This window comes from Biomphalaria glabrata, chromosome 12, assembly GCF_947242115.1.
Source record: "Biomphalaria glabrata chromosome 12, xgBioGlab47.1, whole genome shotgun sequence".
NCBI classification, from domain to species: domain Eukaryota; kingdom Metazoa; phylum Mollusca; class Gastropoda; family Planorbidae; genus Biomphalaria; species Biomphalaria glabrata.
The window spans coordinates 36,510,106-36,527,528 of NC_074722.1; the positions used below are offsets into that span (position 1 = coordinate 36,510,106).

General features: G+C 37.5%; 1 protein-coding gene across 1 annotated transcript in view; it reads right to left on the bottom strand.

Moving 5' to 3' along the window:
* Positions 1 to 3,050: 3,050 nt before the first annotated feature.
* The window catches only part of LOC106060704 (uncharacterized), a 43,411-nt gene continuing 29,038 nt past the window's right edge, over positions 3,051 to 17,423 (bottom strand). The window contains exons 3-4 of the mRNA XM_056006959.1: positions 16,300 to 16,606; positions 3,051 to 3,279 (exon numbers count right to left, since the gene is read on the bottom strand). Coding sequence (XP_055862934.1) covers positions 16,311 to 16,606 — 296 coding nt within the window. The 3' untranslated portion in view covers positions 3,051 to 3,279; positions 16,300 to 16,310. The remainder of the gene's footprint in view (positions 3,280 to 16,299; positions 16,607 to 17,423) is intronic.

Genomic DNA, 17,423 nt, shown 5'->3' on the forward strand with positions numbered 1-17,423 from the left:
TTTATTTCATTTGGTTCATAGGTATTTATTGGGTTTTAAATTTCCCAAGGGTGTTTTTTTTTTAAATAGCTTTTATTGCAATTCCAGAGGAAGCTGGTTTGTTGAGGTCTTTTTCAGATTGAAATGATCGTTGAAAATTCAAAGCAGCTTGATGTAATCCAATGATTTTCATAATTTCGTTTGTATATTGATTAATGTTTTTATTATGCTATTTATTGTAACGATATCATGGTCAGATGGTCCAAGAATACTGCCCATAAACTTGTATATTGTTGTAACTCCGCTCCCATTCCACACTGATGGTGCGCCATTGAACACAAGCAGTGGATGACATGTTTATACTAGGAAGAAGGACTGTGGTAGATCCGGCTGAAGTCATGGGAGTCTGAACAGTCTGGGGCTGGGTGCTGTCCTGTGTGATACTGGGAAACTGTTTGGGAGACCTGGAGCGACACTGGGAAGTGTGTCGGTGGTCTGTTCTGTGTTTTGGTATGAAGTAGGACTCTTAGAACTTAAGACATTACTTCCTGTGACTTGATAGCAGAAGTCTAACTATTTGTTAATACTTATAATAAGTAAATACCTAGTTTATTGTTACCTACTGCTTTTAGTTGAGTGCCTACCTTAGAGTTACAACAATATATTGTATCTACACTGGACGTGGAGATCTTTTAAAACTAGGAGAACATTTGTAAATTGTATTTTTTTAAAAGTTGAAACTAGGCTTGTTTTGTAAACTAGTCATAAGAAGTAAAGTTGTTGTTTTTTCAACATATAATTTAATTTTTAGATCTAGAAATTGAACATCAAAAATAAGAGTACTCTCGTCTAATAATTATTATATTGCAATTTTAGGATACATAATCTAGAAAGATCTAGGTAATCAATCTATTTAAATGTACATAAGATTATTAGGATTTTTGAAACATTACATGAAATGTCTTTGTTTCATATATTATATATATATATATATATATATATATATATATATATATATATATATATATATATATATATATATATATATATATATATATACATATATGGGAAAGGACCAATGGCGAACGCTTTTGTGTCAGTTTTTAGTTTAGAATTTATAACTCCGCAATGGTTAAACTTATTTAAAAAATGAAAACATCTGCGGACTCCTCAGCTATTGGGCGATAAAACTAAATTTGACTCTTTTTTCCATATCAGCTATTAATTTTATAATTCAAGTGAACTTGCGGTAGGGGTCGGACCTAATCAGCGAACGCAATTTTCGCGGGAGTCATAATGAGCGAAAGGCCGTAAAAAATAGCGAAATAGCATGTTAAAATATAGGAAATTATGCTTCAATTAGTTCTATCATCTAACTTCTTCCATGAAGCAGTATAACTAGTGTCCTCCTTGTGGCATTAGGCTTAAATTTGTTTTCACTTTTCTCGTGCTCCACATCTCCTTTCTCTGCTTGGAACTGATGTCTATATATAGCCTACGAAACTTGCGATCAATTTTTTTTTTAAAGAAAGAAAGAAACTACAAAATTCTATCTCGCCACCTTCCTATAGGCTAGTCCACGTCGTACTACTCTCTATTTCATAAACTCTCGTTACTGCAACTATTCTTTTTTAAAGAACTTATGTTCAGTGCACTTAATCACCATCAACTCGATCCTCCCCCCCCCCCCCCCACACACACGCTGATTGACCCAAAGGCAGATCCCGAATGCGATGGATTGATGATGTATGGAGACAGATCTACAACAGCTTGGGTTTCGGGCATGGAGACGAAAGGCTCAGGAGAGATCTTGTAATTTTATACATGTATAGTATATGGTAATTCTTATATTTATTACTAAATATATAGTTAGCGTTTTTTCCGATCCTGAAAACGAATATTTTCTACTGGAAAACTCTTGGAAATCTCCAGCAATCCTAATCTCAGAATGGTGGGGGAACCCTATGAAAATGAATTCTGCACTTTTTTTAAACATTTATACACATATTAATATCATTAATCAAGAGGTTAACCAGTTAGTTAAAAAAAGGCAAAACAGAGGTCCCCCCTCATACCCCTCCCCCGGTATAAGCCGTATAGGCCTAAGCGCTGTTAAGATCAACTGAAGCGTCATTTCACCCTCACTGGCACAGAGGAAAGTAACTGCCAGCATATGACTGTTGGAGAGAGAGGTGCGAGTCAAACATTTTAGACGGGAAGAAAATGCAGGAAAATATGCTGGTCGCAACTGGGCGTAGTCACGCGAAACACGTAGTGATGCACTCATCCTTAATCTTCGAAATCGAAGACGTTGGGTTAAGGTTAAAAATAGGCCTATTATTTTAATATTTCAGTTTACAAACAATAACAATAGATAAGACAAAAAGAAAAACAGATTAAATCAGTCACTAAATAATCATTAAATGGCCTTTTAAGCTTATTATAGGGGCTTTCGCTGAATAGGTTTTCAGTTAAAAAGGTCATTTTGAGCGAACACCCCATAATATATATTTTTCAACGGAATAAATAGCCTTAGCTATTATAGCTAACTATTTCCACATCTATTTAGAAGTACAATATGCAAATTTTTTTCGGCCGATGTCCATTAATGCTTTAAAATCGCCTTAAGTTCGGACCTATTTTCGTTTATCCGGAAACGTTTTGAGAATGAAATTTCCATACATGTCAACTTTGACCTTCAGCTATGCTTTATTTTATGAGGGAAAACGAAAGTGAATATGTGGGAAATGTAGAAAAATGGAGTCTTTGTAATGCCATTCTATTAGTTCTGCAGTTACTTTTGAAATAAATAAGAATGGTTAAAAATTACGGGGAGGTGTTCGCTTTATATGCCATTTCGCTGATGGGCCTTTCCTATATATAGGTCTGTGAATTTGTTTCCGGTTTCCAGTCCAGATATAATATATGTCTATAATACTACTGTACTCTATCTACTTAAAGCCCAAGTTGACAAAACAAACAAAATGTAGTTACAAATTGTTAGTTGATATTGATCAAATCTAAACCGAACACAAAGGACGCTAGCCAGTAACACAGAACACTTCAAACAATTGTATGTACATTTCTTTCTTTTATTGTTTCATAACTTGGTTGTTCGTGCAGACTTTTTTGTTTTGTTTCGTTCAAATAATTCCCTCGACATCGTAGCAATCCATGTTTTTAGTAATGTCTGTTGTTACTTCTGGAAAATTGTAAAAACTAGACATCAGAAGGAATGTGGGGCTAGTTGATCCAACAGCGGCTTCAGAAACTGCAACACTTTTCGCTCTGAACAACCACCTGACGAGCAGAAAATAAAAACATGCATTGTTTCAAAGAGAAACCCAGGTCCATGTTTTTAAAAACATAACTTTAAATCTATTACACATAGACTAAACTAACACACACACACACATGTACAATTAGAAGAAAAATAAAACAAAAATACAAGGCATTTTGTCGATTACATCCCTTGGTAGATTATGACACCTATATAGATCTAAAAGCATTAGGAAAACCAACTCGAAAAAAAAAAAGGAACATTTTCATCTAATCCACTCCCTGTCCCAAAAAGTAAATAAATTGTATGTCTGACTGATTCTAAAAAACTGGTCAGTGTAAGGTAATTGTCGCAGTTAGTTTTGCCGTGGAGTATATTTGTAAAAATGAACACAATCAAATAGCGCCGCTTTCTTCTATAGGCGATGACGTCATTTGTAGTATTTTATTTTGTGCAGTATATTTTCCTTGTCGTTTTTTCATGATTTAGAGTGACGTCATTTACTAGCTCTTACTTTAAATTGATAAACAAGCTGTTTTTTTTTTTTTTTTTGTGGTCCTGAAGGATCTTTGGTCTTTAGCTACTGGACAGCCTTAGCTCTATTGCCTTGGAGTTATTCAGGGTAGGACTATTTGACCCCTGTTTAGGGTGAGTTATATTTTATATTGTAAAGATATTTTTTGTTCGGATTCGTTCGGATTTGTAGTTTTAGACCAGACGTTAGAGTCTCTGTTCTTTATTTCTATAGGGTTTCAGTGTTGGCTTTACATATTGATACTGTGGATTCTGCTACTACCCTGGACACTGTTGTCATCATCGCTGTCAGTCTTGTTGGTCAGAAGTTACTGACAGTTGCCAGTTCGCGTATGCTACTATCAAGATTGATATTCCTAGACAGTTTCTAGAGTAGGCCTACTTATTACAGAGACGAATCTTTGTTCAGAAGTTATGAAACTGTGGTGTTGTTGAAGTCAATGTTATCAAGCAACTTAATATAAGCTGCTTACTTTATTAATGCTATTTAAGTAATTACTTAGAATGAACTTATAGTATATTCAGTCTTATGAACTTAAGACTTTATTATTTTCATATTTATTTCTTATTACTTAACATTCACATTATTCTCTTCAATATCATTGTATAACTATCATTGTATTAAATTCATATATGATTTTAAATCATCATGTACATCGTATATTAATGTATAAATGAGTAAATGTGATGTGTCTGTTGGGTTGAACTTCGGGACTGATATAATTATAAAGCAAAAAGAAACATAATTATTCTTTAATAGACACACATATTGTAATTAAAATTGTGCTTTCCTACCTAGACATTTCAATATATAATAATACATAATCTAACTCGTGACAGCTATATAGCCTAGGCTATGTGTAGTCGGTCATGACAAGACAACCAAGCAATAGTGTTTGTATGTGTTGAGTGGTCAGGCGAGAAAATACACACACTGCCGTGGTTAGTCAAGCATGTAGATCTACTCTAAAGCACGTATTTTTTTTTTCTTTGCTTACAAGATTTAGATCTAATTGCATAGACCTAAATTTATTTGTCTTATGAGATTGTAAACTTTACTGTATAGTTTTCGGTTATACAGTAAGTCAAAAGATTAAATTAATAGGTTTATGTGACGTCACATAGAAACCCGGTGAAAATCTGACCGTTTCGGATGCGCAGAAAAATTACATCAGAAAAACATTAACTACTAAGTTATTATTAAAATAAAATAAAAAGAATAATATATTCACTTTCTGTAAATCAAAACACATATTATATATAAAATTATCAAAACCATCAGAATTCCCCTTTTTTTAAAAAAAAAAAAAAAGATTTTTTTTTATTTTTTTAATGCTATAGGGCAGTGGTTCCCAAACTTTTTTTGTCTCGTAGACCCCTTGCCATGTTTTCTTGTTTTCGGTAGACCCCCTGCTCAACTTGCACATTTTTGCAAATTCATTAACATTTTTTTAACAAATTTCTAACTGTAGTGAGTTGAGGAGTGAAAAAGTAATTTAAAACTACACAACTTAGGATATTATTTTTAATATACGAATTAGACGGTCTATGAAGTAGTCTTTCCAACATTAAATATTAATTAATTAATTAATTAATTAATATGCCTTAAGTATTATTGTAAAAGGTTTCGCAAAGAGCAGTTTTTCGTGTATTTCTTTATCTTTCACGTGTTGCTCAAATGTTGAATCTGCTGAACTGTTTTCATTAACACAGGAGATGGGTCAAAGGCGAGTAACTGGAGCCTAAACCAGTAAACTTCGAGCAGGAAGGGCTCATTAGCCTTGGCTTGCTACCCACCTAGCAGAAGGAAAACTGAATTCAAACCTCTACTGCCTTGCTACTACACCCAAACATGGGAAAGGTCTCGTGGGTCAACCCTAAGGAAATATAAGGAGACGGTGACCATTAGCGCCATGTATTTCTGGGCCGTCCCCTCTTTCTCTTTCCTTGGGGGTTCCAGGTTAGGGCTTGCCTTGTTATGTTGGATGCAGGCTTGCGAAGGGTGTGAACTATCCATCTCCAGCGTCTCTGAAGGTTATCTACTTCAGTGGGCTGCTGCTTTGTTCTTTGCCACAGTTCCTCATTCAAGATCTTGTCTGGCCAGCGGATCATAAGAATTTTCCTCAGGCAGGTATTGATGAATAGATGGATTTTTTTCACGGTGGTAATGGTGGTTCTCCAGGTCTCCGCGATCTGGGAGCAGATGGGCAAGACGTGGCGACAGTTGGAGAGATTCGCCCAGAACCGAGATGCCTGGAGGCAGCTGGTTGGTAACCTATGCCCAGAAAGGACTACAGGCATAGATGAGATGAGATGGTGACCATTAGACAGTTTGTAGCACACAGCGCTACACCTTGTCAGACCAAACTGTATTTATGTATTTTGCAAAGATTTACATAAGAAGCTTTTAATTTTATAACTCATGCCACTGAAGCGCCCTAGAACTGTATTGTTGCTTAAAGAACTTCTTTTAATAATAACAGATGTAGGTTTGTGCAAAACGGCTGGTAGAATCAATGTTTGACCTTGGCTGTTTTCCGTATTTTGCTATAAGAAAAGAAATCTTGTAAGACTCTCACAAACCATCATCTTCTCTATATGATGTCGAAGTATAATTTTGCGGGTCTATTTTGAACTTTGAGTGTTCGAAAGTTTTTAAAATCTTTATTTTTGTCAGGGTAGCATTGTCTCATATGATCTTCCAGCGAACCTGGTTCATATCGTCATAAAAAAGTCACTTAGGCTTGTTCGACAAGGAAGGAATGAATCAAAATTTTAAATAATTGTACTGTCTACATTTCTTTTTTTTTTTTTTTTTTGTTCTAAATATTAGTTACATGAAGACAAAATTAAGCTATTTAAATAAGTATTGAAATTGATTACAACAATTTTTCATTTGAATAGCAGGATAAATATTTAAAGGATTAACGAAGGTACAAATCGTAGGGAATAATTACATTAGTGGAATGTGAACATTAAATGTGCTTAAATGAAATCTATTATCGTAGACCCCCGTGGGCATCTCATGGACCCCCAATTTAGTTTTTTACTTTCGTGGACCCCTTGGAGGTCTTCGTAGACCCCTGGGGGTCTATATAGACCACTTTGGGAATCACTGCTATAGGGCCTCCTTCAGTTGTGAAACAACTATGGATTCCTTCAAATAAAATGAGATGAATGCCTGGGCATCAACCATGGTTAGAATAATATAGCCCACACAGCAGGAAGGAGGCCCTGTAGCATTAACACTTGGTTGTTTCTCTATTTAGATATCTTTAGAACAGTGATGCCCAACCTTACTCGTCCTGCGGGCCATTTTAATTTCCAACACTCGTGTCGCGGGCCACATCAACGAAAAGATACACACACGAAATGAAATTAACCTGAAACTATTTGATTAGAAGGCCGTGGATCTAGTACCCGTATGTAAACAATCTTTTATTCACGTCTCAAATCAAGAATGCCGCCATATTTGTTTCATAATGCCGTTTATATGTTGATGTTGTTTTTTAAAACAGCTCCACTTTCTTTATAAACAAACATGTTGGTTTATCATGTTCTAGAAGTAACGATCCTATCACTTTTCCTAGTAGATTTTTCATTCAGAAATGTTAAAGGTAATAGGGCCAATCCATTCGAGAGCAAATGTGGGGCTTATTGTAGGTAAAGATACATTTTTCAACTTTTTTTTTTGAAGGAAAAAAAAGGGGGGATTTTCTATAGGCCTACTTTGTGCCGACGTATCGGTGGGCCGGATGAAACCACTTCTCGGGCCGGATCTGGCCCGCGGGCCGTATTTTGGGCATCACTGCTTTAGAATAATTTAGTTTGTCTTTTAGTTTAATAAAGAATTGGAAAAGCTAGAAACTGAACCATAATTTTCAAATACAAAAACAAAATTTAATAAAATACTTAGAAAGACACAAAGATAAAATCACATTCCTCGTTCTATATGCTAGGACAAATTTGTACAAGTGCTCCTTCTTCCCTAGCGCAGAGATGCCTACATGCCCTAATGGAAATGTGTGCTGCCTCATGACATATGTAAAACGAAATGGATAAAGAAAGAAAATATGGGAACCTAGGCTTGGAGATTAAAGCGGTTATGGAAGTTGTCTAACACAACAATAGATTCTGTTGTTAGGTCAACTGAGGGGATAATGATAACTGACGTCAAAGATACCGTCACGACCCTTAACATCCCTGAGAAGGTTCTGGTTGCCTGTCAGAGGGCGGTACTGCTGCAGACCTGCCACATCACCAGACAATTTCTCAGTGAACACTGTTAAAGGGAGACTACGATGAATTTTGTTTCTCTTTAGCGAAGGTCGACCATGGCAGCGCCAGAGAATGAATAGTTCGTTTCTAACATAATAATAATAATTATTATTATCACAACAGCAATAATTAAGATACTAATTATTATAATAATGGCAATGTGTTCGAATCCGAAGACTTAGGATAAGTTCAGTGTTAAACATGGCTAAGCAAACCCCGTTGCGACCTGCATATTTTCTCACTTTTAGTGCAGACAAAGCAAATGTCTGCCGGGGACTAAGTTTTCATTTAGTCTTATTCGCCTGTCTTGGGCAAAGTTTGGGCCTAAAATGTCTGTCATGCGGCCGTAGTGAGAGCTGTCCAAAACTCTAAATCTGTTTAGAAGGCTGTAAAATACTGACCAATAACATCGGATACATTTGTACTGGTTGTCAGGGTATAAATTCAAAGGAGAGAGAAAAAGAGAGAAAGAGAGAGAGAGAGAAAGAGAGAGAGAGAAAGAGAGACAGACAAGAGTTCACATCTCTTTTTTTTTTTTTAAAGAGTTTTAAGCATTCTTTTGTTTGTTAATCACCAAATATGTAAAAGAGAAGTTCATAGAATCACAGCATCTCTTTCAGCCTAGACCCACGCGGCCACTCCACCAGGCTGCTTCATGAACTAATGATATAAACTTTCAGGGATAGTCTTTATTGTTTTAAAAACCAAACTTTTCAATAAAATAGTCCTATTTAAAAATTGAACTAAGCGATTGAACAAGGATGCCCCTCCCTAATGCTACAAATATGTTAACAACCAAAGTATTATTCAGTAGGTCATAAGTTTAAACACGCAAAATATAAAAATACTTTATATAAAAAAAAAACAAGAGAGAGAGAGAGAGACAGACAGACAGACAGACAGACAGACATACAAACACACACACACACACACACACATATATATATATATATATATATATATATATATATATATATATATATATATATATATATATATATATATATATATATATATATATATATATATATATATATATATAAGGGAAAGAACTGCACATTTACATCCATATTTCTCAACCATGTAAGATTTAATTCTCTTTTTTTAAAATCGAACACAATGAATTAATTGCCACTGGTTACATTTTAGATTTATTCATGTGTTGTTAGAGGCAATGACTAATTGTGTAAAGATTCAACTTGATCCGAGAATGGGAATTGGGAGAAATGAAGTGCTCACAAATGTTACCAGACAGATATAAGCCATAAGCTTTTTGATAAAAACAAATACATCTATACTATAAAGTAGAAAGTAAGGCGTATGTATGTATGTTTGGAATAGAAATAAAAACTTCTTGACCGATCTTAATAAAACTTGGCAGAAATGTTCCTTGGGTACTAACTTAGACCGTAGTCTATGCTTTGTAGCCCTAAAACAAACTTAAGACCCTCAAAAAAAAAAGTTGACCGACTCTATAAAAGCTATAGTATTATATGGATCTAGGCAAAACTAATTTTATTTTCGTAGCGAAAGAGAAAAACTTGAAAGGATCATTATCAAAGTTTAACATACATCTAAATCCAATCCACTAGATTAGTAAACACAAACTAGGGCCCGCAGGCCGCGGGTAATGTCAGGCTAGTATACAATACAATCAAGTCAAAAGGCATATTCACACATTACTTCTGTCCGTACACACTATTCACACATTACTTCTGTCCGTACGCACTATTCACACATTACTTCTGTCCGTACACACTCGTATCAGCATAATTTGATTTGATTAACTAAGTGTCGTGTCCCTTGAGTCGACATTTCCCTGTATAAATAATCCTGGCTGACTTAGGGTAAGCTAAGTCAATGGCGATGTTGGGCGGGTGAGGGGGGGGGGGGGTCCGGGAGTAGGAAAAGGGGGGGGGGGGAGATGAAAACTGCTCCACAATGTTAACTGTGTCACCCCGCTGAGGGCGCCAGATAGTTGTCCTCTGATGAGCAAGGTTTATCAGGCCACCACGGAGGTCAACGTGGATCCAAGAATACCCAAGAGGCGAGGGTCTGGTGCGGCCTGGTCACGTGGAAAGACAGATGGTAAAACATTGCCGACGCTCCTAAGCTTGACGGACGCAACGAAAACCAAAAAGACTGCTTCAAACATGTCAAAAACCTAACGTATGAAAAGCTAAGAGTTTACAACTCTTGGTTACCTCCCCCCCCCACCTCTCTCTCTCTCTCTCTCTCTCTCTCTCTCTCAATGATTATAATTAGTCATTACGCCAATAAACAATTAAAAATCCCGACTATTAGATTCCAATGCACTTCCTGACCTTCATTTCAAATGACTGAATTTAAACATTCCCAATTTAATAAATATTTCTCTAAATTGAAATTAAATTATGCTAGACATCATAATGTGTACAAGCAAAATATCAACAATGAAAAATCTTACATAATAAAATGAACCGCACAGTTACTGCCACATGTCTCAATAATGTAAGGTTTATATCCCTTTTTCTATAAAAAAAATACCATTAATTAATAAATTCATTTTTTCATTTATTTTTTTTTTTTTGATTCACGTGTTGTCGTCGACAATTGTTCAAAGTTTCAACTTGATCCCAGAATGGGAAGTGGGAGAAAATAACGTGTACAAAATGTGTACTAGACGGACAGAATACATAGTACATCCTCGCAAAACATGGCGCCACACCTTTATGGAGGACGTCTATTATTCATATCACTATTTTCAATGGAAGTCCGTCCACTAGCCACAAATCACCTCTTATAGTATAAAGAGTTGCCTGACTGTTGTTGGGCGCCAAAAACTTCTTGACAATAAGAAAGCAGAAGTTCAGGTCACTATTATTATTATAGCTTTTATTTAGCTTAATATATATAATATATATAGCGCTACTTTCATGCTTATAGGGTGCTCAGAGCGCCTTTGGTCCAATCTCATTTATGTGGGGAGAGGGGGTATCTAGGAGTTGGTTTTCCATGCTGCCTTTAGGCGCTCAGTAAACACAACTCTGCCCGAGTCGGGTGTCGATCCTCGAGCCCCCTTCTAGAGGGGGCCAAGCCAAGTTCAAGCGCACTTAGCCTCTAGGCCACGCTTCCCACTATTCTCTACGGGTTTATATACCGAATTGTATATTCATGTTTTGTTTCGCCTTAAGTTTATAATACCAAACACTGCTCCGAGTAATGAATGTATTTCAGAATAAATACAATTAAAGATTTGCATTTGTGACCTCAATTACACAGCAAAACAAGACAACCTTATCGTTTAGGTGTAGGATAAGTCCTGGAGGATTAATGCCCTTGTCTCTTCTTATTGTATTACTAACAGGGTATCAGTATTAATAGCTTATCAACGATAAACTCCTGGGGGAAAGCCTGAACTCTGAACATTGGAATTGGTCTTAGAGTTTGAGAGTAGGACCAAGACTATCGTGACGCCGTTAAAAGTGCTATGCTTACGACGTGAAATAGTGTACAAGCAAGGTTTGAAGTTTTGATCTATATAGCAATAACATTGATCCATTGCTAAGATCGGTGCTTCGATCCAGATATATGATTGTCAAATATAAAAATTGATCTCCGAATCAGAAAAAATGGAAATATGGTGGTTCCCAGTCTCTTGTCGGGCGGCTTGGCTTCCGAACCTGGAGTCCTAGGTTCGAATCTCGGTGAAGACTAGGATTTTGAATTTAGGGATTTTTGGGGCGCTCCTGAGTCCACCCAACTTTAAAGGGTATCTGACTTGAGTTGGGAAAGTGAAGGCGGTTGGTCGTTGTGCTGGCCACATGACACCCTGCTCGTTAACTGTTGGCCACAGCAACAGATGACCTTTACATCATCTGCCCTATAGGTCTGAAAGGGGAACTTTACTATTTACTAGATCTCTTGTGAAAAGGTGATCATCTTGAGACAGAATTTGGTTCTAAGATATTCAATAACATTCAAACTAACCAAACATCATTACAATCTATAATCTATATATATAATTTTCTTCCCTCAAGAATGTGGGCAGACGTCATAATAGGAAGAAAGATCACTCTCTTATTTCCGCGGATAGTCACCCCACGAAAAGGAGGGGGGGGGGGGACAAGTGGGTATTCACACGTCGATACGGATGGCTGCGCGCTGGACTGTCAAACCCTGACAGCTCCAGTCCCCCTTTGTCAACACTGAAGGAACATCCGAAACATGTAAAACATTTTACAAACACTAACTAGCAGCGCCGGATTTAACCATTGGGACTAAGAAGTCACGGAAAGAGATTAATCTACTATGTATATATATATGTAAATACCAGTGCCGGCCTTAACCATTGTGGGGCCCTATGCGAAACGGATTTCGCGGGGTCAAGTTTGGGTAGGGAAGCGGACAATAAGTGAAATTGAAGAGTTTGTATTAGAAAATAAATTCGTCTATGCATTTTTTTCCATTCTTTACTACATACAGAATTACTTTACGAACCTTGCGAGTAGCAAAGTCATACAGTATATCATAAGAATTCTGTTTCCTACATAGATCACGCCCAATGGCAAGAATTACCAAATGTTTCAATCTATCTTTGAGAATTGTTGACCTCAAGTAATTCTTCATTAGTTTGAGGCGCAAAAAGCTTCTTTCACCAGATTACACATTTACGCTTATGCATAATGCCGTTTTTATTTATCGCACGTTGGATTGGTGTTTTCCATATTGAGTGACACCCCAAAATGACAATTTTTGTCTATATATTTCCATATATCTTATGGACCTTTTCGTATATTTTGCAATTTCGGGAGATTTCCAGGAGCTCCTGGTAAATCGACAGGAAATCTGTTTTAAGTTATACACCTTGAATTAGCGCGGGTTCTATGAAATTGCGGGTCCTACTGCGGTCGCATAGGTTGCAGTGGCCTAAGACCGGCCCTGCAAAATAGCGGCGTATGCTACGCCGCCGGTCGACTAGTTCGTTATAATATGTATACTGAACATACTGATGCTTATATATCAACAAGAACTATTTCAATAATTATTGACTTATCTTTATGATTCAATGCACACTAATTATTTCTAATAATAGTCACTGTCAGAGGCCAGAGAAGGTCTCTAAATTTATTTAATGTGAACTTATAGCCTTAAAATAAACGAGATCAAAGTTGTGTTGACTTCATTTGAGAGAGAGTGTACTTGTTTTGGGTGTCCAAGTATCTACATATTTCATCTATAAAATATATTTTTTATGTTCTGAAAGAAAATGTTTCAGTGTCACTGGGAAGGTGGAGACATGAGAGAGTAGGCTGGTGAACTCCCCTAAGACCCGAATTGAATCTGACTTTGACGCCTCGTAAACCTCAGTATCCAGCCTACCCCCATACCCCGCCCGCCCCTCGCCCATTTCTCAAAGGTAACTGAATGTACCCAAGGGCAAATAAGCGACAACTACAGATATACACAAAGGTCAGGAAGTAACTTCTCTTTGTCCTAAAATGGTAAACCAGTTACACGGACTAAAAATACCTATTGATCATAATAAATGAAAAGTTATCATGGATCCACAAATTGACTAAATTATTGTTGTTATTGGCCTCTTTCTGTCGTAGGACGACTCTGGTTCATCTCGCACACTTCCTCATGTGGCTGTGGAGCCCTGTTTTGGAGAGACACTCCCGTCAAGGGTAAGGTGGCTTTCGCTTTGGTGGTAGAGGAGCTGGCCATCTTTCGGACTGTACGTTTTTCTTCCAGGGCTGAGGCCCATGTTCTTTTGCTGTCCATAGCTTTCTTGGTCACTGTCTCTCTCCGTCTGGTGCGGTCTAAGGCTATGTCTTCCCAATGGTCAGTATTGATGTTTACTGATTTGAGGTCCCGTTTTATTACATCTATGTAACGGAGGTGGGGGCGACCAGTTTTTCTTGAGCCAGCCGCGAGTTGCCCGTAGAGAATGACTTTCGGGATGCGATTGTCCCTCATCCGGCGAACATGTCCAAGCCAGCGCAAGCGGTGTTGTCTGAGGGCTGTAAAGATGCTGGGAATACCTGTTCGTACAAGGATCTCAGAATTGCACAGTTTTTCTTTCCATGTGATTTTCAAGATCCTACGGAGACATCGCAAATGGAATGAGTTCAGTTTTCTCTCTTGCTTTGCATAGGTGGTCCATGATTCACTGCCATACAGTAGTGTACTCATAACGCATGCCTTGTAGACTTCCATTTTGGTCACTGTAGTGAGCTTCTGGTTTTCCCAAATTCTTGGCCTGAGTCTAGCGAAGGTTGAGGCAGCCTTCCCTATGCGTTTTTTTTTACTATGCGTTTTTTTTTATCTCCTCTTCTAGAGACAGGTCATCTTGAATTGTGGACCCCAGATAGCAGAATTCATCTACGGCATCCAGCTTGTTATCGTCTATGAGGATGGAGGGTGGTGCTGTAGCAAGTGGTCCCATAACATTTGTTTTCTTCGTGCTAATAGTTAAGTCATATTCTTTACAGGCTTGAGAGAAGCGGAACATTAGTGACTGAAGTTCCACTACCGCTGCGTCATCCGCGAATAGCATATCTCTTATGAGGGTGGTTCTGATTTTAGTTTTGGCCGTACAGGGTCGCTGTACAGAGAACGAATCAAACAAAGCTTCAGGACTTATTCAAAGGAATTTTACAAACACCAAAAAAACGAGAACATAAAACTGAAATGCTATTTAACGTTAGTTGGACCAATAATAAGGTATATTGGAGTAATAGTAGTACACACAGGCTACGCCCGTTGATTTGTTCCCAGATGTGACAAGAGGGACAATAAGGGTGGCTACCTTTATTTTTATTTTATTAGAGTTAGTCCCCTTTATTACTTGATTGAAGTCCCTGTTAACTGTTTACAATGGCCACTCTCTCTTGAGTCTTTCAACTGACCAGTGTAGTTTGAACTAAATCTCTATAATGTTTAACTAATATTCGTCTGTCTCAGTAGTTTTGTACATCTAGAGGCTAACTTGCCAGTACAGTACAGGTCACTGGTCTTATGACCTATCCTAATACTAGGTCACACCAGACTTTATGTTGTTTATTATGGAAGGAGCACCCCCCCCACACACACACACACTTTTTTTTTCTTGAAGTGTACCTGATACAATGAAATCTCACGGCCTTCTCTCTCTCTCTCTCTCTCTCTCTCTCTCCGTTTTTTTTTTAGCTCTCTGCAACGCACATTTTGCTGTCGTTGTTCTTTTAATGTAATTTCTCCCACATAGACTTTTGACTTGATTTGGAAAGACCCGCTTCATAATGTGCCCCCGACACATATTGTTGGCCCGTTAATTCTAGTATCACTTTTTATTATCCGCTTCCCCCCCCCCCCCCGGACCAACAAAAAAAAAAAGTTTGACCTTCGTACCCACTGATGACATGATACTACAGGATACGAAGATTTAATAATAATAATAATAATTATTATTATAATTTTATTTATAAAGCGCTGTTAACAAACAAAATGTAGGCTCAAGGCGCTGTAATCACAATACAAGCACAAACACGATAGCTAAACTGACAGTTAATCTAAAAATGTTTTAAACAGATAGGTCTTAATGTTCTTCTTAAAAGTGGTGTAGCAAGTTGTCTGTCTGAGATCAATGGGGAGTGAGTTCCAAACCTTTGGTCCGTGAACTGAAAAAGCCCGCAGACCGTAGCTTTTGAGGGAGACTTGTGTTTATTAATGTTACTATTAATACATTGCTAATATTCAATGGAATGATTGTTATGTGTAGATATGGTTCAGGATGTGCCTGGCCTAGTGGATATTTTTAAGTATCGTGTTGTACATTATTTTATCATGGGTCAATCCTCATTAAAGTCCTTTTTTTAAGTGTCTAAAAGAGTTTTGTTTGATATGAATACATTCCACCTGAAATATATAATACAGAAACATTGTTTATCAATGTTATGCCAGATAATAACGTCTTCCCTGTTGTTGTTGTTAATGTTTTTTACTATTAGTAACGAATATTTGTAAAAAAAAATAAAAATGGTGCATTTTCATGAAAATTAAAAACTTTCTTTCATATTTCATTTAAAAAATTAAACGCTTCACTATCGGAGCAAAAAAAGAGTAACCGTTGCACATCTAAAAAATGATATCGGATTTGTAATTTTTGAGCTCTAAACAGGACGGACGGACAGACAGACAGACCACACAAAATAAGCAGCGGCTTTTTCCCCTTTCGGGATCCGCTAAAAAAATATGTTACTGACCTTGGTTATTGTTAGTGACACATAGTCTTGCACTGGATGAAGTTCATGGCCCTGTTGACGGTCAAACAGTTAGCTATACACGCTCCCAGACTCTTCTTAGAGGCTGGTCTTAACACGTCCAGCACCTCTTCCTGGTCTTTGTCTGCCTTCTCTGTCTCCTCGTCCACGTCCAGGTCTCGATAGTCTTCCGGGAGGTTCCGTAGCGTCGGTAAATGCAACCTCGTGAGTAAAGCCAGCAGACTATATCCTTGCGCGGGGTGGCGTGATAAGAGCTTCTGGATGATATAGTCACTGTTGTGTTCTTCCGCTAGAAAAAAAAAGAAATGGTGTCGCAATTCTAGCAAAACAAATTTACTTATTTGACTAATGGTATTGTATCAAGATTTAGAGTTGTTTTTTTTTTCCTATCTTATTAATTACAGACGTTACATTAAAAACAGAAGATAAATACGTCCTACACGTGTCCATGACTTCAAGTTCTAATCTTATTACGCATGTTAATCATGTCATTGGTTTTCCTGGCTGATTCATGCAACCCGTTTTATGTTGTAAAGAGACGTGGAGTATCTCTTTGACTTTGTTGGAACCTGTAGTTTGAGAATTTTTATTAGTTTGCCCTGCCTTGTCACAGGTCTGCACGACGTGGCAAATAGTTATTGGTCTTAACTGCCCACAGGTTGTGACGCTGCAGGTAGGTGGTCAGGCCTTCTATAACAATGGTCTAGGTCTAACACTGAAGCCTGCCAAACAACTAAAATGAAATATTAATCCAGAAGAAAACGCCGCAAGGCGGTAGTTTAAAGTAATTAGTGAAAATATTTTAAAAGATTCTAAAATAAAAGCGTGACATTGATGAACTTTTTTTTTTATGAAAGCGGGACATTGGCCGTCCCGCCCGGACATTTTATAGAAAGCGTGACAGACGGTCCAAGGCGGGACTGTCACGCTTAAGTCGCGACGTCTGTTCAATTTAATATAACCCTGTTGGTGACTCGGATGGGGGTAGTAGTGTGTGCGTAGTCAACTGACACAAATCGCCGCAGGCCAGCGCTAGACGAGCGGTCAACCGCGATGACTGGCAAAGTTTCAAGAAACTTCTAGAAGTGAACACTACTCAGGCCAGT